The 27425-nt window shown below is 39.1% G+C and overlaps 1 protein-coding gene across 10 annotated transcripts in view; it reads right to left on the bottom strand.

Moving 5' to 3' along the window:
• IL1RAPL2 (interleukin 1 receptor accessory protein like 2) overlaps positions 1–27425 on the bottom strand; it is a 373489-nt gene that overhangs the window by 160184 nt on the left and 185880 nt on the right. For 9 of the 10 annotated variants that reach the window (XM_061446050.1, XM_061446052.1, XM_061446047.1 and 6 more), the window contains 3 exons: positions 23267–23540; positions 10221–10407; positions 4370–4523 (listed from right to left, as the gene is read on the bottom strand). In XM_061446050.1, coding sequence (XP_061302034.1) covers positions 4370–4523; positions 10221–10407; positions 23267–23540 — 615 coding nt within the window. The remainder of the gene's footprint in view (positions 1–4369; positions 4524–10220; positions 10408–23266; positions 23541–27425) is intronic. The other variant, XM_061446054.1, reaches the window with a different exon arrangement.

The following is a 27425-nucleotide window of genomic DNA, read 5'->3' on the forward strand; positions in this document are numbered from 1 at the left end:
TTAAAAAGTGAGTTTCTGTTATATTTTTAGGCTGTAGAATGCTGGATCGCAGTTGGCTAATCTCACTTGTTTGTCCAACACAAAACTACCAAGAAGCAAAGTGAAAACATATATACATATTTTTTACATAGACTGAAGGTCATATGTTACTTGCTAAGATATAACACTGTTGTCATATTTCTTCAGCAAAAAGGCTGACGAGACTTGTTTCACATCTGTCTGCATAATATAACAAACCCATGAAGAACTAGTGATGAAAAAGCTGTTTTGTTGACAATCTATTATTGTTAAATGCACCCAAACACCAAGATTTAGGCACTGCTCATTAGTGCTGTATTGTAGCTTAGCATTTTGTCTCTAAAAATACTTTGTGCCAAAATACTTTTTGAATATATTCTAGGCTGCAAGCCTTTTCCTCACAAAGAGCTACAGCCACTAGAGCCTTCTGTCATCTTAAGCAAACTTGCCTTTACCTTAACCACCAAAACCATACGGTAACATTGCCATCCACATACATTACTCCATGAGTAGTCCAACCATCCCTTTCTACAAATGCCATTTTACCTGTTCGTTTTGTGCTCTGCTAATACAATTCGGTTCACTTTCCCTTTCTTATTATGGCCAGACATTATATCAATGGCTTTCAGTTTCCATCTATGACTCCAGATTTTTTCCTACAAATCATCTCATAGTTGCTAATATTATGACTTAGTTACAGGGAGAAGGAAGGGATTTCCTACTTCCTTTCTACCTCTAACTGATACACAGATCTTCCATTTGGGTGTGCAAAAGTGAGAAGGCAAGACAGGATCAGAGGAAAGCAGTGCCTGAAGATGGGCACATGCTCTCCTTGCACAGCCACAGCCCCTCCGACAACTGCCCCAACACTCTGGCACAGGAAGTTAACGCAGCATATTCTAATAGCTCTAATGATTTCACTGAATGGTCACTTAAATACTCACTGGATTACTAACTAATAAGAGCAGGGCTTTGACCCTAATTAAAACTCTCACCTAGCAGACTCTTCTTGCAATAAATGCTTAAGCAACATTAATACAAACACCAAATACACAGTCATTCTTCACCCAGTCCACCACTGCTCTCTTGTCTGTAATTAACTTTGATCAAGCTGCCTTGTGAAATCACATCTTCAGTAAAGCTGCTGCACTAGTCTTGCATATCATTAACTATTCTGATGACCTTCACCAACAGCAAGTTAAATTGTTGCTTCTGGCTCCTACACCTTCAAATTTTTCCCAAGCTTTCCATTATTCCGACTTCTGTTACATCAGCACTACATGTACTCTGATATCGTTTCACTCTTCAGATGCCCACACTGCATTCACCTACAAGTATTAGTTATTTCATATTGCCACTTCCATAACTACCAGAATCTCCAAAAAGGACTAAAAACCTCATGTACCAGATTTGATACAACTTTAAAATAGGAAAGATCTTTGTCTTACAATTAAGAGATGAAGTAAATAATTCAATTGACTTAACTGGTATTTCGAGTATGGTGCGCTTTAGCAAATTTCTGAAAGAACGCAGAGAATCTAACCCAGCCCCCTCTCTCCATGGCAGTGCAGCTCTCCTTCCTTGAGGGAGACGTGGAGTTGCTGTTCCACTTTCAGAATAACTCTTTAATAACAATTTCAGGTTACCATGGCTGCTAGCAGTGACCAACAGAGTCTTGCTCTTCAAAATCTGTATTGTTAGAGGAACTGTCAGGATGTGTGTAAACAACTACACGCACCAGTATGTAGTTTTCTTTCTGCCTCCCATGTGACATATTCTTCAGCGAAGTCCCCGAGTATGTCATGTACCTGTTCCCAGCCTCTGATATGATCTGCCTCAGGAACCTCTACCTGACATGGCCAGCCACACAACAGAAGTAATCCTCTGCTGCCAGCTCTCTGAGTTTTCTTTAACCTCTCTCCCATAAAGATCTGAACCCACATGCATATAAAATTCACAGAGTGAAACAAAACTGAAGCAAGAGAAATAAACTTGGTCAAGAGCCAAGCTGTAAAATAAGATGTTTGCATGGCTCTATTACATTCATGGTTCTAATCCATACTTTCAGGTTGCCATCTACATGAATTAGCTTATTCCAGAGATACCTAGAGAGATTCAACCAGCAAACACATAACATCAGATATGTCTCCCAAACACTTAAATCTGGAAAAGGTGTTTGCCAATAAATGTGCTTTTATAAACTAAAGGAAATTTAATGTAATATGAATTTCACACCAATTACAAGGGGAACAATTCTCAAGCATTTTGCAAAATTAAGAAGACTTTTATATTCCATATTGACAGGTTTATTCAGGTCATAAACCTTTTAATAAAACAAAGAATAATGCATACTATAGTTAGATTAAGACAAATTCATTAACTTTGTGTATGAATATACCACACTGTTCAAATAATGAAGAGAACACATGAGTTCTAGCAAGGTCAGGATGAGAGGGAGAGCATAGAATGTCTGTTATCTACAGAATATTCATCATTGGGAATTGAATTAAGTGCATCTCATTTTCACTCTGTTAAACTCAGTTCCTACTCTGGTTGAAAACCAGCATGCTACCTAGGATAGCAACTATCCTCAAGGCAGGTATTATATCTTCATTTGACAGGTCTGGGTCAGGTAGGTCAAATCAATACTTCAGAGATCTGCCCATGTTCAAAAATGGACAATAAAGCATCACATGATATACGAATCTGGCACACAGGGAAAAGAACTCATTTAAAATGAGGAATAATGGTAAGATTAGAAACATGGATTTAACTCAAAATAAAGGGAGGAATTGAATTTCAAGAACATATTAGCTTGATATAAAAATACATACACACATTTCATATAAGAGAGTTCTACTTATCACCATTTTAAGTATGGCCCCATTTTAATCAGGATGTCAAAACACAAAGGGGAAAATATGTAACCATTTGTTTATATTGTTTCCTGTGAAAGGCTGAAAAAATCCTCAACCGTTTTCAAACACCTGAAAAGTTCCACAGACACTGACAGCAAAATAATAATTATAGATGTCATACTGTACAGTGGAATGGAAAAGGAACAAGAATATATCAGTAGGTAATCATTTTTTACCCATTCATTTCTGATCTGACAAAAAGAGACAGAAAAATACTATTGTCTAGTAGGTTACTACACAGATCCAGAAACATACAATGTATGATCTCCTGATAAGTAAGTTACTTTCCCCCTGACAGGCCAATGTTCCTCACTTCATTCTTGAAATAGGTTTTACTAGATTGATACAGAGGGTTGACCATTGTACAGGGGGGTTGTACAGGGGGGTAGTACAGGGGGGTTGTACAAGGGGGTTGTACAGGGGGGTTGTACAAGGGGGTTAGAGGAATTTGTTTAAACAAAAGGACTATCTGTTGTAAATGCCTGCTAAGCAGAACAGAGACCTCGGGTCCTGTTAATAAGCAGACGCCTGAATCTACTGATAAAGGGGAGAAGCAGAGGATTTACGGCTGGGACACTGATCAAACTCTACTGATAAAGGGGAGAAGTAGAGGATTTACGGCTGGGACACTGACCAAACTCTAAGGCCACGCATAAAGACTAAAAAGGTGAAAAGTGCAAGAAGAGGAAGACTCATTTACTTCATCTTGAAGACCCCTACCCAGAGGAGGAAGACTCACTTACTTCATCTTGAGACCCCTGCCCATGACCAGAGGGGGCACTGCGCAGGCGCAGAGGACCTTCTGGCTCATTATAATACGAAGCGGGGATAGGACATGAATATGTATAGGCGTATTGTGCAACCTTATGAATATATATAACTTTAGAGAATAAATGTACAGGGAAACAACACTGAGGTACGCATGACTTTGAGGAATTATCCCCGTGCGTCTCAGCGCTGAATAAAAAGCATACCAACTTTACAACTTTTAACGAGTTGTGGAGTCAATCCACGCATCAAGATTCTTCACTAAAGACAAACTCTAAGGAGGGTGATCCTCATAAACCAAACCAAAGCTTAAAAATATGGAACAATCACTCAAAAGCTTGTTTACAGCTTCAGTCAGCCTTTCCTCTGCTTAACTTTGAAGACAAAACTGAAGTTTGAATTACTTACAGTGTGCAGGGAGAACTTAGTTCTGCTCTACCTTTTGCTTTATAACCAGCATTTCCAGGTTTTGTATAGAGCAAAAGGTAGAAGTAACCTGTAGAAATTTATAAGATCTTGATATAAATTTCCCCTAGTTTGGGACTGCTCAGCAACTGGATTTGGTTTGGCCTTGTATCAAACAGTTTCACTGACATGTAAAAACCACTTTTTCTTATTATTTCAAAGCTTTATTTTTTCTGTACGCATATAACAAAGATTCTTACCAGTAACCTTCAATTCAACTGTCCTTCGTATAAGCTTTCCTTCAAACTTCAGTTCGCAAGTATAATTTCCTCCATCTTCTTCCTGGACCTCTTGTATTAAGAGAGTATTTCCCTTCTGAATTACAACGCTTCTCCACATTTTTGGCTTACATTCCTGCAGAAAAAAATCCATTGCCAGAATTACCCAGCTTGTACGACATAAGACAGTGTGACTGGATCACATTTTCAGTAGTATATGTAAGTAAACAACCATCTCAATGTATTTTGCTATTCCAATTCAAGTATAATTTTGGAAAGCACAAAGATCTGAAACTGGAATTAATTTGAAGATAGAAATTAAACAGAAATGTTTTTAGGGTTCAGTAATTCCTACGGTATCACATGGGCAGTGTTTAATATGTGGTGCCCTGAAGCAATGGTTGAGTATCTTCTCTTTTTCATGATGAAAAACAGCTAAGACCTCTCCTTTAGGATGCACCATTAAAATGTATCTCTGTTTGAGGGGAGTAAGGGCAACATCTGTATGAATTAGCCTGAAGGCAAACTTTACACAAAGTCTCAGGCTAGAACCATTTACCAACAGAAGAGAACAGCAAGAACAACAGCAATTTTGTGAGCAAGAGAATCCAGAAGCATGGCTTCCTTATGGTCTTGTTTTTTATAAGCTTTGATTCAGACTTTTCCTGTCACTGGGCTCTTTTTAGCATCACCCCATGTGCATCCTACGATGAGTACATGGCACTAATGGTCTGCAACTCTCAGTGACTTTGCCAGGCAGACCTCAGCTGTTATTTGGCAGATTTAGGTTCACCACTACTAATTGTGGTGTTACTGGAACAGCATTTGAGTCCTTCCGTACAGTGTGTGATGCAGTACAGAAAGAGGCTCTCCATTTCCTAATATACTGTGTCTTGCAGCCAGATCAGTCACCTTCCACGCTAATGGTATTCGTGATTAATTACCTCCTCGAATGCTCTAGTCTAAAAAGCACAGGCATAATCTGAACATTGTCTCTTTAAAATGATACCTTAAGATTATACATTTATTGTCTCTCAATAACTTTAACATCAAACCTGCTCTGCCTGCCCACAAAATCACATTCTTCTCAGTTCTCTAAAACATGCAGTACTGCCCACAGTTCTGGAAACTCTGTCAAATTCTGTACCCAGAGCACACAAAGCAACATAGGGCCCAAGTACATTTAACAGCCCTTTATTCCCTGTCTCAAGGTGGCAACATGGAAAAAGCTCACAGACTGCAACTAACAATCTTGCATCAGCGACATTCAGGCTCAGCAACTTCAGAGATTCCTGTAAATAGCCCAGACCTATGCCCCATTTTCTGCTTGACTGTAACAGCAGTGTCAGAAATACAGCAAACAAAATAGAACAAAGCTTTATTTTAAGAAAACGACTAAACAAGAAAACTTGTTGACATGCAGATATGTTGCATGACAGCAAGAGATCAGATAACACAAACATCATTTTTTCAAAGGATTCCATACACATTGCAAATCCAATGTCAGATTCTAAATTAAACAATAATAATAAAGAAATAGAAAGATGGGACTGTGAGCATGTGGCCTTGCACTTGAAAATGAAACATTTACCCGCACCCCAGTAGACCAAATTCAGTTACAATGTGGTCAGATTTCAAATTCTGATACTGAGCAGTACTACTGCAGGTAACAAGAGCGTTCAGGCTATCTTTCTGTTTCTGTTGTAAGGAAAGTAATCTTCTCTTGCATATGAATGTTACTTCACCCACGACAGAGAATGATTAGGATCCAGATCCTATCTGCTGTGTTAAGAGGAATCAGAGCTTATTTTTGTTACTAAATCACACTGACATTGCTCGAGACGCATGCAGGACACAGCTCTGAGCCAGAAAATGCCATTATATCCTTTCTGATTTGCACTCAATTTTTCAGTCCTATTTAAAGGTACATCAACCACCTACTTGGAGTAACTAAATCTGAACACTGGGCAGAAAATATGATTCAGTTCTATTCAATCCTAATTTAGAAGGAATACAATTCCCAGAATACACAAAGTAAGCGTATTTCAGATAACCACCCTTTCTTTCAGTACAGCACTGAAAAACCCTTAGATATGTTACCAGTTTTATACTGTCTATTTTTAAAAGTATGGGAGCAAAGAGATCAGAAATACATTTTCATATGCTTTATACTTTTATACACGACATATCTGCACTATGAAGGGCAACACCTTTACTACTACAGAGACTAATGATATAGCACAAACAACATTGGCGCTATTGTGGTTTTACAGGGAGGAACTGTTCTGTTGGAATGGTACCATTCACTTCCTAATTGTTTTCTTTTTGTATCTTCTTAAAACATTTCATATTAAAAATTATTTATAAGCTTTTCTTTCCCAAATTTTAGCTAATTGATTTTCTTCTACTGACTATGCAGGCTTTCTAAACATATGTTGAAAATGCCTGGTTTTCACAGGCTAGTTCAATACACAAACCTACAAGCAAAAAGGGGAGAAGCTGGGAAATCACAACAATCTGTATTTTAGGAACAAAAACAGCTGAGAAAAAAACAAGTTAAAAAAAAAAAGGGTTCATACCTAGATTTTACTGCTAGAGATCTGCTAATTTCTCTAAAAAGGGTAGTGCTCAACGGCACAACTCTGCTTGCTTAACAAATTACTTGCTCTTTCCTGATTCTGCACCATGTTTACCTGCTAGAAGAATCTGAAAACTTCTTTTTCTCGCCTAATTATTTTCCTTAGACATCTTAAATGCTTTTGGTTGGGTTGTTGTTTTTTTTCCCCAATAATTAACTTAAGCACTACTATGGTTCTTTTTGTTTTTCCCAAAATTCAAGAGGCAGCATCACATTAACTCTCTTTTTTTGTAGGGTAGATAAGAACTACCTGCCTCTCACCTGACATTTTGATTATTTTCACAGCCCTTCCTTCAACCTAGAGGAAGGAAAGAGACAGTGGGAATGGATCAAGACTCCACATTCAAGATGTAACATACCTTTTTCCTCTGCCAATTGATTTTTCATGAAACTGTTCTTACTGTTAAATCCTGTTCATTCAATCAATCTTGACTTGACACATGCATTTATTTAAAAAGAATCCTTATACTTCCTGTGAAAACTGTTCTCCCAGGCCTAACAGAGTTGTGTGTAGATCAGTGGAATTAATTGTTTCATCACTGTAATTCTGGCCAGAAGTAAAGTTCATATGACTATTGAAACAAATCCTCACAGCAAATGTTTTATTACTTCTATAGTATCCATGCAGAAATCTATTCAGGCATAATTATTTAAGAGCATGTTTAAATTACAGTTAACTCCCTGTAAATCAATGCAATTATTGGCTGAGATTCATTAATCCCTCCACACAGAGAAGCCTTTTGGAAGGCAGGGCAAGTCCTGCACATGGTGCACTCCCACCATTACTGTCCTGTCTGACAGTATTTCATCAGTCACGAGTCCAAGCTCCTCAACTACCAGCAAACTCGCAGGTTCTCCTTAACAAAAGGATTTCTCTTTTCAGCCAAATGTTTAAAGAAGGAACCTCGAGGACTTCCTTGTTTTTATATATCTACTGTTCTATTTTGCACAACTTACACTCTCTGGATGAAAAATTTCCCTGAATATTTCAGTGTAATGAAAAGGAATAGCCCCCCAGTGCCTCCAGAGCACATTTACACGAGAAGATGGCTGATTACACCTTCATGTACGTGTCAAACTCAATCACAATGGTAGAGGGAGAATACTTAAGGATCTAGTATGTTATGACTGGAAACAGATGCTTTCTTCAGAAAGCGAGGGTTGTATCCGAAGCAGAATATCACTTTATTCTTTGGGAGAAGGGACCTGCTTTTTTCTGCCTTACAGAGCATGATCTTAAGTCCCAGACTGCACTTTGTAGGGGTTACCACAGCACTCATTGTAAATTTCAAAGGATAACCTATGTACCTTCTGCATAACATTAATATGGGCATTTCACATTACTGAGCTTCCTGACTCATCCCCAGATAACACAGGTGTTGTCAAAGAACTGAACTGATAGTACATTATTGTTAATTATGGATAACGAAGTATATGTAGCAGGTTATTCCACTAATGGCTCTTCATTATCAACCTAAACTTCATAATGAAGTTGTCAACTTCAGCTGTCTCACCATTATCATCAAACCACATTCTGCTCAGTTACAGCACAGTGGTGACTTGTCAGTCAGCTGTTGTACTCCAGCCTCATGTCACGCAACCTATGTGTGCAACCCAGATAACATGCGTGGGTGTACAGAACAAAGACCTTTCTGTTCCCTTTCTTGGTCAGCACAAAGCATTGTTGATCTGGGGTTGTACATACATCTTCCTTAGAACGACTTCTGCTCCATGACAGCTAAAGATTATCCCTGACAGACTATTTCTGCAGTGTGCTCTGCAAAGAAAAGAGATCTTCAGTGATCTGGTGTTCAGTAATACCTAGGTAGGTAGGGCAAGAAACAGCTTCTCTCTTTTCTCCAAGATTTCAGACTTAACTGAATACATATATTTTATGTATGAACAGCACTGAAGATATCTACCCATATGCCAAGATAAACAGCTTCAGTGGCTGAAAGGAAAACTTTGTTTATACTAACAGTACTTTGTTTTGTACTACAGAACACGTTTTGTTACTACAAGATAGAACATGTTAGATTTCTGTAAAAAATTGAAATAGATGACTTTTCTAATTGCTCTTTCCTGATGCAACCTGCTAAGGAGGAAAAAAAAATCAGCAGTTCTGCACATGTTACTTATGTCACACAAAATAACTATCTTTAAAGAACATTATTAAGGTTGGCAAATCAAGCACTCAAAATTTAGGATTTAATTAGTTCGCATGTTTTTGCCTTCGTTACCTGAATCAAGTTTGTCCTAAACTCATTCTGCTTTTATCCCTACAGTCTAAACTCTATTTTCCACAAACCTCAAGTTGGCTCTTCCTCTTGCCCAACTATTTCTTGTCCCTTCTGATTCTCAGCTCTTTATTCTTCTTCACTGTTTCTTGCAGCAATCCATACCCAAGGGCTTTTTCAAATATCAGACTGTGGTCCCAGTCTAGACAACAGGTAAAAGTTGCCAGACCTTTCTATTGTCTTGGTACCTGACATCTCGATGACATCCCATATTTTAGTCACTCTTGTGTTTTCTTGGAGAGCTACAACAACACACCACTCATAAATGCGCTCCTGAAAGTGGTGTGTGCTATGTGACAGGCCTTGGAGAAGGTGCAGCCAGCTGAGTCACCTGCTGAGTAGTACAAGTATCTAACAGACTTCAGCTAAAATTAACAGACACCAGTAAAACTATACTCAAGGAACCCTGAAAAAGTAAAGGCATCTCTGTGAAATTACCCAGCGGGCTTTGGTAAAAGCAAACAAATGTTGGTGAAATTACCCAACGGACTTCATAAAAACTAACTGGGTAGCGCTACTGAAGCTGGTGGTGCTGATACACCTTCGACTCCACTGAAGGTTGCCTCCCTTTGTTCCTACTACAGTATCAGTTAGGGAGACATCGCACTAAGGTGGAAACTGGTACAGAAGCAGAGTGGTTTGGGAACATGGTACTACTGTTAGAGAAGTCATGTAACCTCTTACACGGACCATGCTCACTGTTCCTGATTTCTGTTGGACAATGATTATGCTGGGTAGTTTTGCCTGCGCTTTAACAGTACTTCTGTAATACTGGGAAAACTTCTTCCAGACCAGTTACAAACCACTGCAGGCTCAGAAAGGTCATCTCTAAGCCTCAGTCTGAAAACAGAAGTTTTGTATAGTTTCAGCGCAACAGCAATACAACAGCAATAGTTACCTTGTACCACACCACATCCGGCTCTTTACTGGCTGCTTTGTAATCCTCAATATCAGGACAAGAGATTGTCTTTCTCTTAGTGACTTCTGATTTTTCCAGATATCTGATCTTGCTGTTGTAGCACAGCCCAGATTCATTCTCAGCTACCGTCAAGGACATGGACACCTTCATGCAATATGTTGAGTTTCTGCAAGGACAAAAAGATATTTTCAGTTATTCTACCTCCTTTTTACCATGCTTGTTTCAGCACTGTAAGCTCTTTGTTAAGCTCTCCGTTTCCCAAGCACTTCTGCTGCACGCTCAAATAGTGACTGTCATGCTGTGCATTTCCAACATGTGGGAATTATGAGAAAATGTAGACTCATTTCTGATTTGATAATGAAGAACTGTGTAGAAAGTTTGTTGATACATGATGTAACCCAGAACAGCAGGTCTTTTGAGCTTTCAAATCTATGAACAGGAACCTGTTGGCATCTTAAAGGCTGGTCAGGATACACTGCCCCATTTCCTCTGTCATACGCACTCCTCCTCTACCTCTTTCTTTCCCACCTTAATATTTCACTCCAGTACACGGTGCTATACATTTGAGAAGAAGGGTTATGTGCCGGATGTTAAACCACATGCTGCAGAAAGAATTCCTCCCCCAGAAGAAATTTCTATATAAAATCCTATAGCATATGATACTGTGGTGGGTCGACCTGGACCAGCTGCAGCCACCCACCCAGCTGCTCCCTCACTCCCCCTCAGCAGGATGGGAAGGAGGAGGTAACATGAAAAAGCTTATGGGTCAAGATAAAGAGATCACTTACCAATTACTGTCATGGGCAAAACAGACTTGGAAAAAAACTATTTTAATTAATTACAAATTAAAATAGGCTTGGTTGTGACAAAGACAAAACAACTAAACCACATTCCCCTCGCCTCCTTTTTTACTCCTCTACCTGTCCCTCCTTCCAAGTAGTGCAGGGGTGGCGAATAGTGGGATGTGGCGTGTCCACAACGGCTCCTCTCCACCACTCCGTCCTCCCAGCTCCAGCACGGCTGCAGTTCCTGTCAGGAACACCAGCTCCCCCGGGTCCCTCCACGGCCCTGGGGCTGTTCCTCTTCCCTCACTCCCGACACTGCCCTGCTCTTTCCTGAACTCACCTTCCCGAGGCTCCCTCAGCCCCGCTGAGGGGCTCAGCGCTGCCCGCTGTGTAGCGGCTGGAACCGGCAGGAACCGGCTGTAACTGGCAGCGCCCAGCCCGGGGCCACCCCTCAGCCCTGCCACCGGTGCTCCCAGCGCCTGCCCTCTAAGCGGTTACACAGGTCAGACTGGAGGTAATATGGCTACATGTTGGCCTTAGAATCTTGAAACATGTAACCCCCAGCACTTCAAACCATGCCTGCTCTACGGCCAAAGAACCCGGTCAAGCCCAGGTGAGCGCAGTGCGATCTACAACTGGTTTTAATTTAGTGTAGAATAAACACGACTAGCCCAGCTTCCACTCCTGACAATCACGAATACAGGAATAAATTGACTTCCTTCAGGCTTGCAACTTTATCAGAGCTATGAGACACACAATAAAAACCCCCAAACTGGTGTCTGCCGTGGTTGCTGTGAAGCATCTTGTACTTTACACAGGATCGTTGCAAGCCAGGCTGTCAGCCTCTGCCCTTCATAAGGTGCAATGGGAAGCTACAAAGTACAAGCAACAACATAATGAGGCCCTTCCTCCCACCATGCATCATTTTGTCATTTTAATTGACTGCCCTACAACCAAAAAAGCCTGGAGTGAACCCAAGGGTGCTGGGTAGTTGAAGGGCAATGTGGAGAGCTCGGGCAGGAGGTACTGCCGCTGCCTCTTCCTTCGCAGCCTTGCCACAAACCGGTTTAGCTGAGGCAAGAGGTGGCACAGCAGACAAAAAGTGCCCTGTGCACCTGGAAAGTGATCCATCAGTCAAACCCTGACACTAATGATCCCGGCTGCTTCCCCCCTCCAATTAGAATCAAGACTATGCTTTTAATTTAAATGAAAAATAATAATAACAGAAAAATCCAACATGCCCCATAACAAATCTTTTCTTGTGGAATGTTTAAACATGTCACTCTGTCAAGTAAGCCTGTAGTTGGGAAGAAAATAAAGATCCATAGGGACACTTTATCACGACTCTAAGCTTCATGCTAAACAAGCACTGACAAAACTGTGCAAATGGCTCCCTGTCAAAGGAGTGTGCCACAAGCAGGTATTTGCAGAAAGAGGTATTTGCAAGGCAAATCAACAGGCAATCTTCAGAACACTCCCATTTTCAGCATCATTAGTGTTAAATATTCAGCAGAACCACACACTTCCCCATCCTTACCCCCTTCTGTTAAATATGTCACCTGTAAATTTATGTAATAAAGTGGGTGGATATTTTCTCTGTCCCTTACCTCAGAGTGGAAAGGCTGCTCACCCTGCACATTGCCATGATGTCTTTCACTTCAGAGGCTATAACAAAATCTCATCCACACAAACTGCACAGAATGTATTATTTTACATGAAACAAAAATTCTCTGGACTGCAAAAAAAACACATAATTTGGGGTAGGCATTTCAGAAATACTTACATGATTTAGTGAGCAGAAGTCCACTCTCCCAAACTACTTGCTTTTGAAAGGGGTTACTTTCTTTGTAGGAAGAAAATAAAACATATTCAGAAAGTTTCAATGCTTCCTAATACAGCACTGAAAATCCACAAAATATGGATACATCCACCGAGTATTATCAATAGTAATTAATTAGTAATGATTCTTAGCTTTCCTGAATAACTACAAGTATTACTGAGTGCAATTAAGGTCATATGTGCTCAGTAATAATGACCTAGGCTAATCAAGACTGACTTTGAATAGTTGTCCATTGGTGTTATTTAATAGTGTTGCATTTTCTTCTAACAATCTTGCATTATTTAGATTGTATTTTGAAAAGCCCTGGAGGCTACTTCTATTTAAAATGCTTCCTGGAACCGTGACCTAAAAATGTAGTACTCTTTTCATTAGTTACAATTAGAATTGAGTAGAATTGAGAAAACTAAGTGCCTGGTGAGTACTATCACTTTTGTTCACACTCCATGACCTAGACAATAAATCTATTCAGGCTCATGATGAAGGAAGCCCTCACTAAGTCAACAGCAACAGACTTGAAAGCTTTATGAATGCTGCACCAGCCACTCAAGTTAGTGCTACTGCTGGTAATTCAGAAAAGGGCAACTTTTGCAGGAATTCCAGTGAATGAAGCAGCAGCCTTCCTTTAATCTAGTCAGTTTGGGATAACAGTTATATTTCACTCATGAGCAAAAGGAAACACCAGTTTGATCAGCCTCATTGTTCTTCTCAATTTTGAGGCAGAATTCTGGGAGGCAAAGAAAAGAAAGAATTACTTGATAGTACAAAGAAAATAAAATTGCCTATGTTTTCACACTGAAACTAAGATCTGTAATTCCCTATGTCAAGGGAATAGTTATAAACCAGGCCTACTCTCTCGACTGGAAATGTGAAGACAAGTTTAGCTTTGCCAGAGTTCACAAAGCAGTTTCTTTTGCTCTTTGTAATCCCAGGCTACCTGGAATTGGCTCAGAACCACAAACTGAAGCCAGCTTAGAATCCAATAGAAAACCACAGGGAAAACCAAGGGAGTTTAGCAGGTCTCAAAACAAAAGCAAAGCAAACTGTGAGTTTGGCTTGACTTCGAAGCCAGGACAAGAGGGAAAAGGGGAGGATATAAATAAATGAATAAGAAGGACATTTGAAATTGAAGTGCCATCCCTACATAATTTTTCATCTTGTTTTGGATTCAAGACAGTTCATCAGCCCTAAGGCTGAATTCAAATTAGAGGAAATATTCACAACTTTGGAAAAAAACTCCTTTGGCATGTGTGTTTCTGCTAAGTGAGGGTTGTTTGTTAAAAGAGTCAAATAAAACAATTTTATTTTGTCTCTAGTAATCACAGACCCTTTCCCCCTTTGTTGATTTTCTCATGAAGAGGAAAGAAGCAGCAAAGTGGGTTAGTATTTTATATTGAGTAGATAAAATAAAACAACCCCCCCCAACCCATAAACTAACCCATATTTTAATTGCATATTTATACAAGAGGACTTTTCTTTTTCCCCTTGCAGGCTCATTTTTTATTCAGTGTTGGGGTTTTTATTACATTCTAAGACTTCGGAGGTAGATCCAAAAGCTAGGAAGTATATTTATCAAAGCAATGCTCAAGGAACAGAACAACTCAGACTTCTCCCAACATACCTAAACGCTCTGGCTGTTCTAATGACATTTTCATTGGCTCGCTGAAGTACTAATTGCAGGACTGTATAAGTCAACCTGTATTCCTCTTCGCTTATTCCAAGTTAAAGCAGTAACAGCAATAACTACACCATCAACCGTCTTTGCTGATCTGAAGGGCCACAGCAATTAATGCTCTACCAGATCTACTACCAACTGCTATAATAAAGTGCTATGTTATCAGCTTTCAGACTTAAGTATTTGATTGCTTTCCTCTCTCTTCATGAGAATTTTATAAATGTATTCCTAAATTTTACATTTCACATAATGGTTACCAAGCACTTCCATTGTTATCTAAGCGTGCTTTGTTCAGATCAAATAAGTCATTGTTTGGTGATCTGCTTAAAGAAAAATGAGTTATTTATTAGAATTGTTTTTTTTTCAGATCACACAAATCTAGCATCCTCCCTAAAACAAATGGATTATTACTTGCTCTTTCAAGTGTTAGCTTATTTCTTGTGGACTACCACTGCTGCATGTTAGGGGTCATTATCTGGAAAAGATTAATTTCCCACTTAGGTGTTAATCACTCTCAGATGTGACAAATCACAGATCCTTCAAAGTTTTCTTTTTTTTTCCTTTTTAATTTGTCAAGTGAGAGAGCAATGCCTGAAGAGGAACACTTCAATAGATGGCTGGCACTGCTGCAGCTGCTCCCTGATCCATAAGCCAAAAGGTGCAGTGATTTTGTGGCTTGTCTGTGTGGGCCTTGGCACAATTCCAAACATTCCTGTCTTGTATTTTGCTTGCTTGTTGGTGTTATAACTGTAATTCTAATACCAACTCCTATGCATGATAAAGAGAAATCCTAATTCCATGTTACCCCTTCTTCAATGTTTGACTCATTCTCAAGATTCTACTAACAAAAGAAAAAAATATCATGGAAGTATGAGCTCAGAAAATGAGGTGCTAAACCAGTAGATATTACAAATCCAATGTTCTTGCATTATCTCTACATCCTCTGATCCTCGATCTGCATTGTGAATCCAGACAGAGGTACCATTCAAGGCCCCATTCCCTTCAGGTAGAAAAAGCATTTCAGCTGAGCTAAGCCAACACTCTCTAGAAGTTTTTCTTCTTTCTGTACTTATTTTCTCCCAAGATTTAATTTCTATACAAGATTCACTAGAGACAAGATGACAATTTCAGCTTGACCAAGACATTCCAGATATCCCAGGGGCCCATGTTTTACAATGAAGAAAGGCTATCCCATTACTGTTCAAAATAAAGCATTTCTGAGCAAAGTCACCGAAAGGTATTTTTAAAAGGCTTATATTAATGACAGCCTGAAAAACAGATATCCAGAGATGTCTCAAGTTAACTATCAGGAATACAGTTCTCACCAGAGGCCCTTAAAAGCAAGACCTGTACTCCTCACTGTGAGTTAGCCCTTTTTAGGGAATTTCTGAGGCTTGCTTTTCTTCCCTGGAACAAAAGAAAACATGTTTGGATCTGGCAGCTGGGTAGAGTTTCTCTCTCAGCAAAACTTAGATCTGAGTTTAAATTAAAGTTGGACTTCAGCTAACATCCTTATTAAAATGGAAATGTGACATAAAAATGTCAGGATGTGCCTAGTACAGTCAATGATAAGCCCGTTACAGCAAGACCACAATTTGAAAACTCAGGGGTAATGTCTAGTATCATGGGTTTTAAATCTTTCTGAGAACAGTGACAGCCAGTCTGATTTTCACATGGTTAAGGGGCAGGAGGAGCTATTTCTTTTCTGTTTGCCTTCACACATATGCACTGGTCCTTCTGATCTCTGTATGATGAGAGAAGCAATGGAAAATCAAACAAATTACCAGTCAGTCCAACAGGGACTACTTGGGGGTAGAGAGAAAATCTCCTAGTATTTAAGCTGAATCTCACAGGTCAACAGGGTTCCTTGGTTCGGGATTCTTTTTTTTTTCCAAGTCTTCAAAAATGTTAATTATTAGAAATGAATCTATGAGAATATAATACGTAACACAGAAGAAATGCAGAAGCTGAAAGAATATCAGGTTATCTCTAGCATATCACACTGAAGTTCATCAATTATCTGGTCTCTGTCAGCTTCAGCACATCCTGTTCCAGCAGAAGAAATCCTGTAATTGGCCACATTTGCTCTCTTCTTCCTTGCCCTTAAGAATTACAAGGCAACAAGCTACCCGGAAGTTTACTACTACAAATGACTAAGCCTTTTCATTTATTTCCTAATACTTTTCCATTAGAACTGTGGATATTACTGTTAAATTATATTGTCTTACTGAAAAGCCCCATTACCAATGACATAAATCTGGGGCACAGGGACAACTGCTCCCAGGAAAGTATTAAGAAATCCCCTTTTAATGATTTTGTATTTACAATACCCTGTTTCTGAGAGCACTGAACACTTTCTCCTTTCTTTCTTCCAAATCACACGTGTGAATAAGTGTATCTACTCCTCTATGCCTTTTTTGTTATTACACACCTAACACACAAAACAAAATTGCATTCAGGATACCCATCAGACACATCATTGCTAAACCTCACTGACTTTGTTACCTCAGGGAATAAAACCTGTGGAACACATCCTTCTTCATGCATTTAAGTCCTATATTGTAGATGCAATGAGAAAGGCAAGCCCTTCTCAGTTTGTATATGGGCAATTAAGCACATAAACCACTGGATCAGTTATTAGCTCATAAGATATATAAGGAACACTTTATGATAGCATCCTCATGCCAATTTACAGTGAAGGGATGTTTGAGTCCTACAGCTGAATCCTTCTGTCTGTGTCTTCCCTTAAGTGCTTGACAGAAAAGAAGAAATTATTCTCCAGGATCACCTATCAAATACTAATTTAACTCCCTGTGATTTTGTCACCTTGTGCTTTGGGCATGATGTATTTCCTCAAGAAATCTTCTATTTGTCTGTCCATTCACAGGACACATACAATATTGTGTACCAACATGCTATAGTTAGTGATGGCTCGATGTGTATTTCAACAGGAGTGGTACCTGGGTAAGCACATTCCCCTCCCCCTGAAGAACAGAAGGGACATGGAAACTCCCTGACGTGTTGGAGAGGAGATGGCTGAGGAGGGCTAAACAACATCTTGGCAATAGGTCTCCTGCATGCAAAGTTGACTGCATGAGGGAGCAGTCACTCCACTTTGCATCCTTTCTCTCAACCAGGCAAGGTTTGAAGCCCACCAGGGAAGACACTTCCTTCATGAGCAACCACTGACAGTGAGCTGAAACATTATCGAAGCACTGCAGCACATGGAGCTTTCGTGATGACAGTCTGTAGGACTAGAAAGTAATGTCAGCCATTTTAAAGGTATCTAAAGCTGTGATTTTATCATTAAGAAAACTGAAAGATAAACAATATTTTTCTTGTGCATGCTGCTGCAACACCGAAGTCACTGGATGCTCTCCAACCAAAGAGCAATATGGGCATTTCTGCTTGAAACCCTGACTGCTCCTGCAGCTTCTCACCAACAGTAAACACAAAGGGTGTCAGTAAAACAGAGGATGGATATTTTCTCTTTTAAAGCTTTCTAGAAGAAGAGTGAGCAAAAATATACATATCACCAGGCAAAAGACGCAAACCCTTGGTTTTGAGTAAATCCAAGTGTCAAAAGAACAGATAGAACTGATTTCTCTCAACAAAGACAATGTCATCAAAATGATTTGCAGGAGCACCATCAGTTTTTACACAATTTTAGATAGAAAAGATTCTACTTTCTTCTGCATTTTGATAATGCCAAAACATTGTATCTCAGTAAGTTAAGTTTTATTTTATCGTGAATCATACTGACTATATTGTATCTGCTCTAACACTGTATTCAGGTATTGAATACCATATATCACAGGGATTTTGTTTGTACAGAATCAGTTGTTTTTAAAGTGGGAAATGTCACATGCTTTTAATGTGTGACATTTAATATTAGTGTCATACAGAGCCTGGGAAGACTATGCCATGCTGAATCCATGCACTTTCTCAAAGTGTGAAATTTAGCTGCTTCTACAGATATGCCTGGGACAGTACAGTATGAAAGCTGGTCACACAGCAGTGTGTAAGTCTGATAGGTAACCATGAGATACATAATCCATCATCTGATAATTAAAGACCCTGCCCACTAGAAGGCATCATCTTTAGATCTTTCCAGGGAAAGTCTATGGGGAAAAAAACACACATTTGCCTTTGAAGCATAGGGAAGGAGATATTCTATGACCAAACTGGAATTACAACACTGTGTTCAAAGGGATTTGAGATACAAAATCACCTTTGACATAACAGTTGAGCACTGAATAAAGCCAAAGCACCTGAAAATGAAACATTCTGTAATGAGAAGATAATTGCCATGGACAAAATGAATTTCTGTATTAAAACACATACTGCAAGAACCATGAGAGACGGCTGCAGAGAAAGCAGCCAAACCCTACACATTTTCACATCATGATTTTGTCCAACTTTCCTGTTTGGTCTCTGCTGAGATTTGAAAAAAAACTCTCCTTTCACTTGGAAGCCAGACCTTCAGCACTCAGAGAAGTGGTGCAAATTTTCCTGGGATGCTGTGTGCATACTGCAAGTCCATGTTCTAGGCATTTGAAACAAGTTCCTCAGCTCTGCCTAAGACCCACAGAAGTGAGAACACAAAGGTTACACAGCAAATGAAGTTTTACTGACAGGCCCTCGAGGCTGTCTAAGTCTGATTTTGATTTGCTGGTCATGCACTCCACAGACGTTCAGAAGCCAGAAGGCTTCGAATCTACTGTCAGTCTATTTTGTTATTGCTCAGAAAGTAGTATCTCAGTGTTTCACCAATGGCTAAGCAAAGGCTTGATTCTTCTGTGCATGTCCATAGCAATGCTGTTCTCCATTAAGAAATGTGCAGATAGGGACCAAGGAAGGGAAAAAAGATGCAGATTTCCTAACTTGGTTTGTTGGTAGTTCTCTGGCATCAAATGCTGGTATTAAAGACCTGCAGGCTTATTGCCTCATAGGCATTCAAGGCCCTCACTCCCTTGTTACTCTTATCCTGTACAAAAAATGAGGCTTAGCTACGTCAGCCAGTCTGGCAAACACAAACCTCTACCTCGTGCTTTCCCTGCACCCCTGCAAGGCCCAGACTTTCTATCCTCCTGGTTCACATTACAGGAATTTGAGTTATTTTATTTCACCAACAGTTAATTAACAGCAAATATACACTAATGTTTTACTGATCTTGCTTATAAAGCATTTATTCAGTACTTCAGTTTATTTTGGAGCTGGGCCCAGTTAGAAGGAAGGGTTTCAGGAACAGTCCCTGATATAAATGATATAAATGTCCCAACATTTATTTGGGATCCGTAGTGAAACACACATCCATCTATTGTGAGAATCCCTTCTGGGTGTCAGCAGATCTAGCTGTAGTAATATCCCTGATTTGGCACAGAATAGACACCTGAGAACAAAGCAGATCCATGAAACTCACATGAACTCACAGCTCAACTCTGCGCTCTTTTAAAAGTCCCTGCAGAATCAGGACCCCTTACAGTTAACACTGGAGAAAACCACCACCTTTTGGGTGCATTTGAGTGTCAACTCAGTGTCAAAATGTGGGAAAAGAGAAGTAAGTTTTAATGCAACAATAATTCCCTCCTATTATACACCCCTCACACACACCTGCCTATGGAACAATGCCTAATTGGTCAATAAAGGAGAGGCAACATTTAAATGATGGTATTGAACCTCTTCAGCCTGGAGAAGCAATCCCTTTCATTAAGGCTGCTCTAATATTCCTTAATTTTATTCAGTATTACAGGTTCATTTACAGAACAGACATTCTGATTATTGAAATGACAATTCTGTATAAGAAAGAATTCACTGACACATTCAATTTTTACCCGTCTCCAAATCACTGTCAGATCAGCCTATCCTTCAGCTGCTCACACACACCCTTTCTGAAGAAGCTTCAGAAAAATTCCTTCTAATTGCTTCAAAGATACTCATACCTTAATCCTACGAGCACCTGTGAGGAACCAGAAAATGCAGCTTCTTAAAAAACAAGTTTGGTTTTTGGGTTGGTTTTTTTGTGGGTTTTTTTCTGGGTTTTGGGGATTTTTTTTTCAGAATTGTGAAGAACCTTTTCAACAAATTGGAAATTCAGAGAAAAGTGCAGTTAGAATTTTCCTCATAGAGTTTTTTATTTGCTACATTTTGACTGAGAAAAAGGTAACAAGCTGGGGCAGAGTGCACTGGCATGGCTCCCACTGTTGACTATGACATCTTTTATATACAACTTCCTAAAAACCCTTGGTGTTCAATTCCCTTCTATTTGAGAAGATTTTCCCAGCTTAAGAGTGTGTCCTTCCTTTCAAGCCACAAACAACTTCTTGACATCCAAGCATCTCCCTCCCTTTTGCCCTTTTATATAGACAAGGATGAATTGTAGATAGAACTGTTCAAAGACAAGAGACTTCAAGTGGTTGAATGCAGCACACGCTAGACACTGGGACAGGCAAATGTGTGGTTTCACCCCTTGGGCAGCACAGGGACTTGCACCAGGGCTTTCCACGTCCTTGGAGAGTGGCTAGAAAGACATAAATTTAGAACTGAATTGCTTCTGATTTCCTCTTAAAAAACCTTAATGAAAACTCCCTTGTTGAGAAAAACTTCAAAAGTTTTACATTTATCTTGAATCAAAAGCATCTTCCTTCCCATTTTTTTTTTTTCATTCATCTACCAAGCCAAAAGAGTCCATTATACATGCACCCCTAAACCCTTGCACCCTAAGGGGCCGGAGTCACCTCTTCATTTCCACTGCATTGAGTTCTCAGTCTCCATTCATCCAGTGTACAGAAGAAGGCATTTATAACAGAAATTGTTAATATTCCTAGAAAATAAAATCATATTCTAGAATTACTGCTCTCATTTGTGACCTCTTAAAACCTCACAGAGCAGGTGAGCCTGCTTAATGACTAAAATGCAAACATCTGCTTATCCCCCTCCAAAAAATGGATTAATAAAGCTGAAATTACACAGTTAATGGTGTGGGTAGTCTACCACAAAAGTGTGATCATAGTTTAGACCATTAGAGCTCACCTATTTTAATGATACTGAATCTATTACTATTGCTATTTCCTCAGCTAATTTAAGCCACCTATGATTTCATAAACAGTAACACCACGGATACATTCCCAAATTTTTGGAAGAAAAAATGAATTCAGTAAAGAAAGAAATACAGTCTTTTATGTGTAACCACTATATACAATATTGTGCTCTCTGACATAAATCTGAAAAAGGCAAAATTATCCGTAATTATATAAATAAGTTCTAGCCAAAGCAGGAAAGCTGCAGAACTGACAAGGAAGATCTTAATGCTGTGCAATGCCTTCTAAGAAACATGTCGTACAGTTTTTATGTGAAAATGAGGAGAATGCATGAATTATTTAAGAACTTGCCCATTTGTTACCCAAAACTACTTTGCCATGTAAATGAGCAGAGCTTTGAAATTTCCCAGAAAAAAAAGCATGTCCCACAATTAGATCCAAGATCAATTCTTCATTGTTCAGATTATTCATGTTAAAAATTTCCAGAGTATTAAACCAGTAACTTGATTATCACAACAGTGACTTCTTACAAAACCAAAGTACAGCTCCCTTGAAACATGTAAATCACTGTCTGCCCATAACATTTCAAAGCAGAGTTCACATTATACCAGGCCTCTGACAGAGCAATTAATAAAAGAATAATTAACTCTGAAGGCTGCAATACAGCCTTAATGGTCAGTTTGGCAGATGCATCCAGTATTTAAACTGGACCTTGGTCACCAGTACAAACGACCACAAACCACAGCACAATCTCTGATTTTAGCAGCATTCTTCAGGATCCAAATGGACTGAGGCAGCTGAGACAAGGCAGCAGGACTCAGCAGAGATGGAGAGAGAGCAAATTCTGGGCTCTGAACAGTGATGTTATTTTGCTGTGATATTTGATATTAAATTTGTCAAACAAACAAAAAAAATCATAGTTTCAGTATGGAGCTGCAGACAAGGATGAATCAAGCTTCGTTCTCTAAAGCCAAACAGTTTAAACCCAAATCATATAAAGTATCTGTAATCTCCTTTTAATTCAAAACTGGATCATTTAAGGAATATTTATTCATTCATTCTTAAAGAGTCTTGCTTTTTTATCTTCTCATTTTAGGCAGAGCTGACATCAACATCCACATGATGGAAATCACGAGCTCCAGCACATGCTTAATTTAAGGCTCATCCACAGTTCCAAAATACTTCTGAGACACGCATTTCAGTGCCTTACCAAATGAGGTCTGCTTAGATTTATGCCAAATCATAACTGTATATTAAAATAAACATTTCTTCAAAACCAGACAGAGCTGTAACTCCCCATGGCCTAATCCCATCAGAATAATTCAAACCGTGTCTAACTCTTGAATAACACAGAGCATTTGCAAAAGAGCATTACTTAACCAAAATACTCATGATTCAAGAAGTATCCAGTTCTGAAGGTTTATGGCAAATTGAGAATTTGCAAATGTTGGACTTAAAATAATAAAGTAATTAACTGAAAGCATGTATTTAATTATAGCTATTGAAAGAGGTAACTATAGTTACTAGGGAAACTAATTTTGAGACAAAGAATTATATGACATACATAATTATGAGAATAAAAATAATGAGCATATATTAACTGGAAGAATATCTCAATCCTGAGACCTAAATTTAAACATTTTTTCTTAAGCCAATCTACACATTCTTAGATTTAACACAATACCCACCTTAGAACACAGGTGTAGAAACCACTGTCTTGCAACTCAACTGAGTGAAACCATATTGAATCTTCATCCTTGCTCATCCTAACTTCAGAAAATATAATGGGCTCTTCTAAATCTCCTTTGTTTTTGTACCACATAAGCCTAAGACCTGTGCTTTGGGCCATGCTATAATTAGTTCTGATATAGCTGTAGAAAAGGGCACATTTCACTCGGACTGGTTCACCTGCCAAAGCCATGTATGTCTTGAGATCCACTGACCAGTCAATGCAACCATCAACTGAAAGCAAAACAATAATAAAGAAAGATTAGAATCAGATATATTTTTTCAAGATAGTGAAAGGCAGCTTGTGAAATACAATGCAGTTAATGAATCATAGAATCATAGAATAGTTAGGGTTGGAAAGGACCTTAAGATCATCTAGCTCCAACCCCCCTGCTGTGGGCAGGGACAAGAACCTTTGTTTTATATCAATGTGAAAAACCTGAAGCAGCTTTAAGGGTCTTACTAACTTAGCAATTAAAGGGTTTTATGTACCTTTTTTAGTTACATGTAAACACAATAAACAGCACACACTGGGCCTACTCAGTTCCATTTCTTCAGAATATCATTACTTTCATTCCCAAAACACTAATTCTTTAATAAATAAACCAAGTGTTTTCATCTTAACTACTTGCTCCTGTAAACCAATTTTGATTTTTTTCTTTGTTGGAGGAAAATATACATTGGCATCTGATCCCAGTTCTGTCCCTTAAAACTTTTCCATCCATCTTGGCTAATTATGTTAAGTAAAAAAAAAAACCAAACCAGATGAAACATTCATAATGTTCTTTTCAAAACAGTTTCACATAGCTTCTTTTTTTTTTTATTACAGCCTACTCAGACTGCAGAGACAGGTATGATACACAACAGGATACTATCACAATATGCTAACAATGCAATCAAGCTTTTACAGGAATTGTACAAATATGAAAAGGGATCTTTTGATGTTCTGTTCAGAAAAAAACTTTAAAAATTAATTGATGTCAGCCAGTTTAAGAAAAGATTACTTCTCCCTGCATTTTTTTTCTCCTGTTATTTCAAATCATCTTTGTTACAATATGATCCTAGTGCATGCGTATGTATCAACATGTAATTCCCTCTCACAGATCAGAGACTTTTTAATTCAATTATTTTTATTGCTGGAAAAACTCTAAGCCTGAAAACCAAGAATATAACCACAGAAAAAGACTGTCAAGGCAGATCACCAACAGGCAAATACACCACCTACATTTATTACACTTGATGAAATGTATAGGGTTTAGAATTTACTGATCGCATCCAGCTACATGTAAGTGGAACATCTTTACCCTTGATGCAGTTACCTCAAATTCAATCAAGCAAAGTTCAAGTTGCCTCTTCTGCATTTACAGTATCAATTCTCAAGCTCTAAGTGTAGGTATCCTCATACACTCTGCATTTCATATACACCTTGAATAGCATTCACTCATTAAGTGATTTTTTTATTTACTTCCTAAACAAATGTAGTGAGCCAAAATTTCTATACATGGCAGTGTATCAGAGCCTTCTACTCTCTGCTTTTTTCAAGCTATGCTCTTTAGGCTGGTGTGAATCCACAATTAAGGAGCAGTGCAGAGCTTACAGCTGCAACACTGAACTCTCCAGATGGTTCATTCCCGCTGTTCTCCAGGACATACAGGTATTCTCAAAGGCACCCTTCCTCCTGTGCTTCAGCAAAGTCACAAATGTCTAAGCAGGGGCATAAGCCAAAATAAATAGGAATGCTCAGAAATAGAATTTAGATCCAAACCAAATCAGCCGATCTAATTAATTCTGTCAATCTTCTGTCAATCTAATCCTGGCATGTCATCTAATGCTTTCGAACCTGTGCCGGTTCAGCAAAGTTAAACCACAGTAAAGAATAACTGACATTCAAACACACATGGGAAGCTTGTGGGTCAAGCAGAACAGTGCCAGTTTTCCATTTGTTTCACAGAGCAGTCACAATTAGGAAGAGCTACAGAGTTAGGTACTTTCCCAATACTGAAATCTAGCTATGGAAGCTGAAAATGCCTCTGCTTCCAATAAAAGCCACACCAAACAACTTGTCAAAGCACAGCTAACACTAAGCATCCTCCAGTGCTACTCAAGCCGCTTAATCTTCCACTTGCATTTGAAATTTTTTTCTCCCTTTTCTCCCAATTCTCTACTATTTTCTTTTCCAAATTACAACTGCTGGAGTATAAAAGCACAGTGGAATAGATAAAATACCTTTGAACAGTAATTTACAACCAGGTCATTAGAGTGGATAAACCCCACCTCCAGCAGGCCGGCAGTGGAGAGTGAAGCTGCGGGTACACTGTACCCCTGACCATGGCCAGCGCTCTGGTGGAGGCACCAGTATGATGCCTGGACCACAGCACAGCACCTGCACCTCAAAAGAGGTAAAGAGAGAAAAGGAGATTCACAGTACAGACCTTTTTCACATTAACAGTATCTGAATGGAAGAATTTCAGCAGCTACTGGCAAGGCTGACCCCAACCCAGCAAGCGCATCATACAGGGAAGGTGCAGGCAGGCTGCCTGTGCATCCATTGCCCCTGCCTGCACTGCTACCCTCCCTGCATCACCTCAGTCTCCATGGCATGCCAGGAGGTGGTGATTAGGGAGAGAAGAGTACATGGGCAACAGAGTAACCATTCATTATGGGGTTGATGACATCTGCGGAGGGGAGAAGTCTCAGGGAGCACCTTGACTAAATCTTAATTATTGAACAATGACTCATCAAACAGGAGATGACTTTTCCCCCTTGCTCTGTTTTTCTTGTTAAGTACACAGTCAAGAATGTTTCCTCCTATGAAGCTGTAGAGGCTAAAATCTAGGTCAAGCTCCCTGCACTCACGTAGAAGAGGAAATTTTTCCTCTTGCCGTGCTGTCAGTCACTGGAGCATGAGTATTGTTAGATTCGTTTGGAGTATTCTCCAAGCTGTCATTACAAATGACTGGAGCTGCTTAGGTAGAGTTTAGCACTCCATTATCCAGAACAAAGTTTGCTGTCATTTTTGTTGGCATGGCTCTCAATATATGATACGATCAGGGTGGTAAGAAGAAAAAAATAATGGATTACAGACACGCACTTATATAATCAATGTATATACATCTTTTCTCTGCTACCCAATAATCAGCTAAACCTTACTAACTGCTTGATCTAAAACTCATTCAACTACATCCTATCTATTGCAGGTGCACTTCAGACACTTTCAAGAAATACACCTATTTGAAATATTTCCTAAAATTTGGAGCATTGAGAGGATATGGAAAACATTGTCCCATTTTTAGCCCGTCCTCTAAAGGAAACGAGGTTTGCCTATCTATCTGTCAGTCCCTGCGTCCCTCCTGACCCAACTGACTACATTGAATCCTATTTTGTAGAACATGAAAGTGTTCGGGTACACAAAAACCCTACATGGGTGCAGGGGGGTCCCTGAAGGCAGGGAAACACACGAGCAGTTCACCATGATGAAGCCTCACTGGGCCCATCCCTACTATCTATCCAGGCTAATGAAACCTCAGGAGACACTGAACTGAAAATGAAGCTTTCAAAATTATGAAGCAAATTACAGATTAAGTCGTCTGACAATGAGGTAATGTACTTTTATGTTAGCAGTCACCGAGAGCGTGCACTGCAGCTCCTTCCCTGTTTCCTGATAATTTCCCATTATTCTTATTTTAAATAAATCTAGCTGTCTAGGGAGTCTAGATGCATTTTAACATGAACCACAATAATTTATGAGCAATTACAGAAGAGCACGTACATAGTCTCCAAGTAATTTGTCTTTCTGCTTGCTGTCACATAAATAATTTTTTGCATTGCGAATCTGCCTGTAATAATTTTTGTAGGGATCTGTCACCTACAGCAATTTATATGATGGCACTGTTGAACATGTTTGCCTACCTTGTTACCTGAAAATCTCCTTTCAAATTGAAAACATCTACAAATAAATAATTAAAAATATAATACACTAGCTAATACATTAGATCTACTGCTCCACAAAGCAAGCAGTGCTTGTGACTGTAAATACATGGTCAGAAAAAGAAATAACAACTCTGAAACAGGAGCTCTGTTTTCATTTATATGTTAGCCACAGAATAAAAGAGTCCAGGA

The sequence above is a fragment of the Pezoporus flaviventris genome, unplaced genomic scaffold (assembly GCF_033815535.1).
Source record: "Pezoporus flaviventris isolate CSIRO_AGI_PZ_B2104156 unplaced genomic scaffold, CSIRO_AGI_Pfla_v1 ptg000005l, whole genome shotgun sequence".
NCBI lineage: Eukaryota > Metazoa > Chordata > Aves > Psittaciformes > Psittacidae > Pezoporus > Pezoporus flaviventris.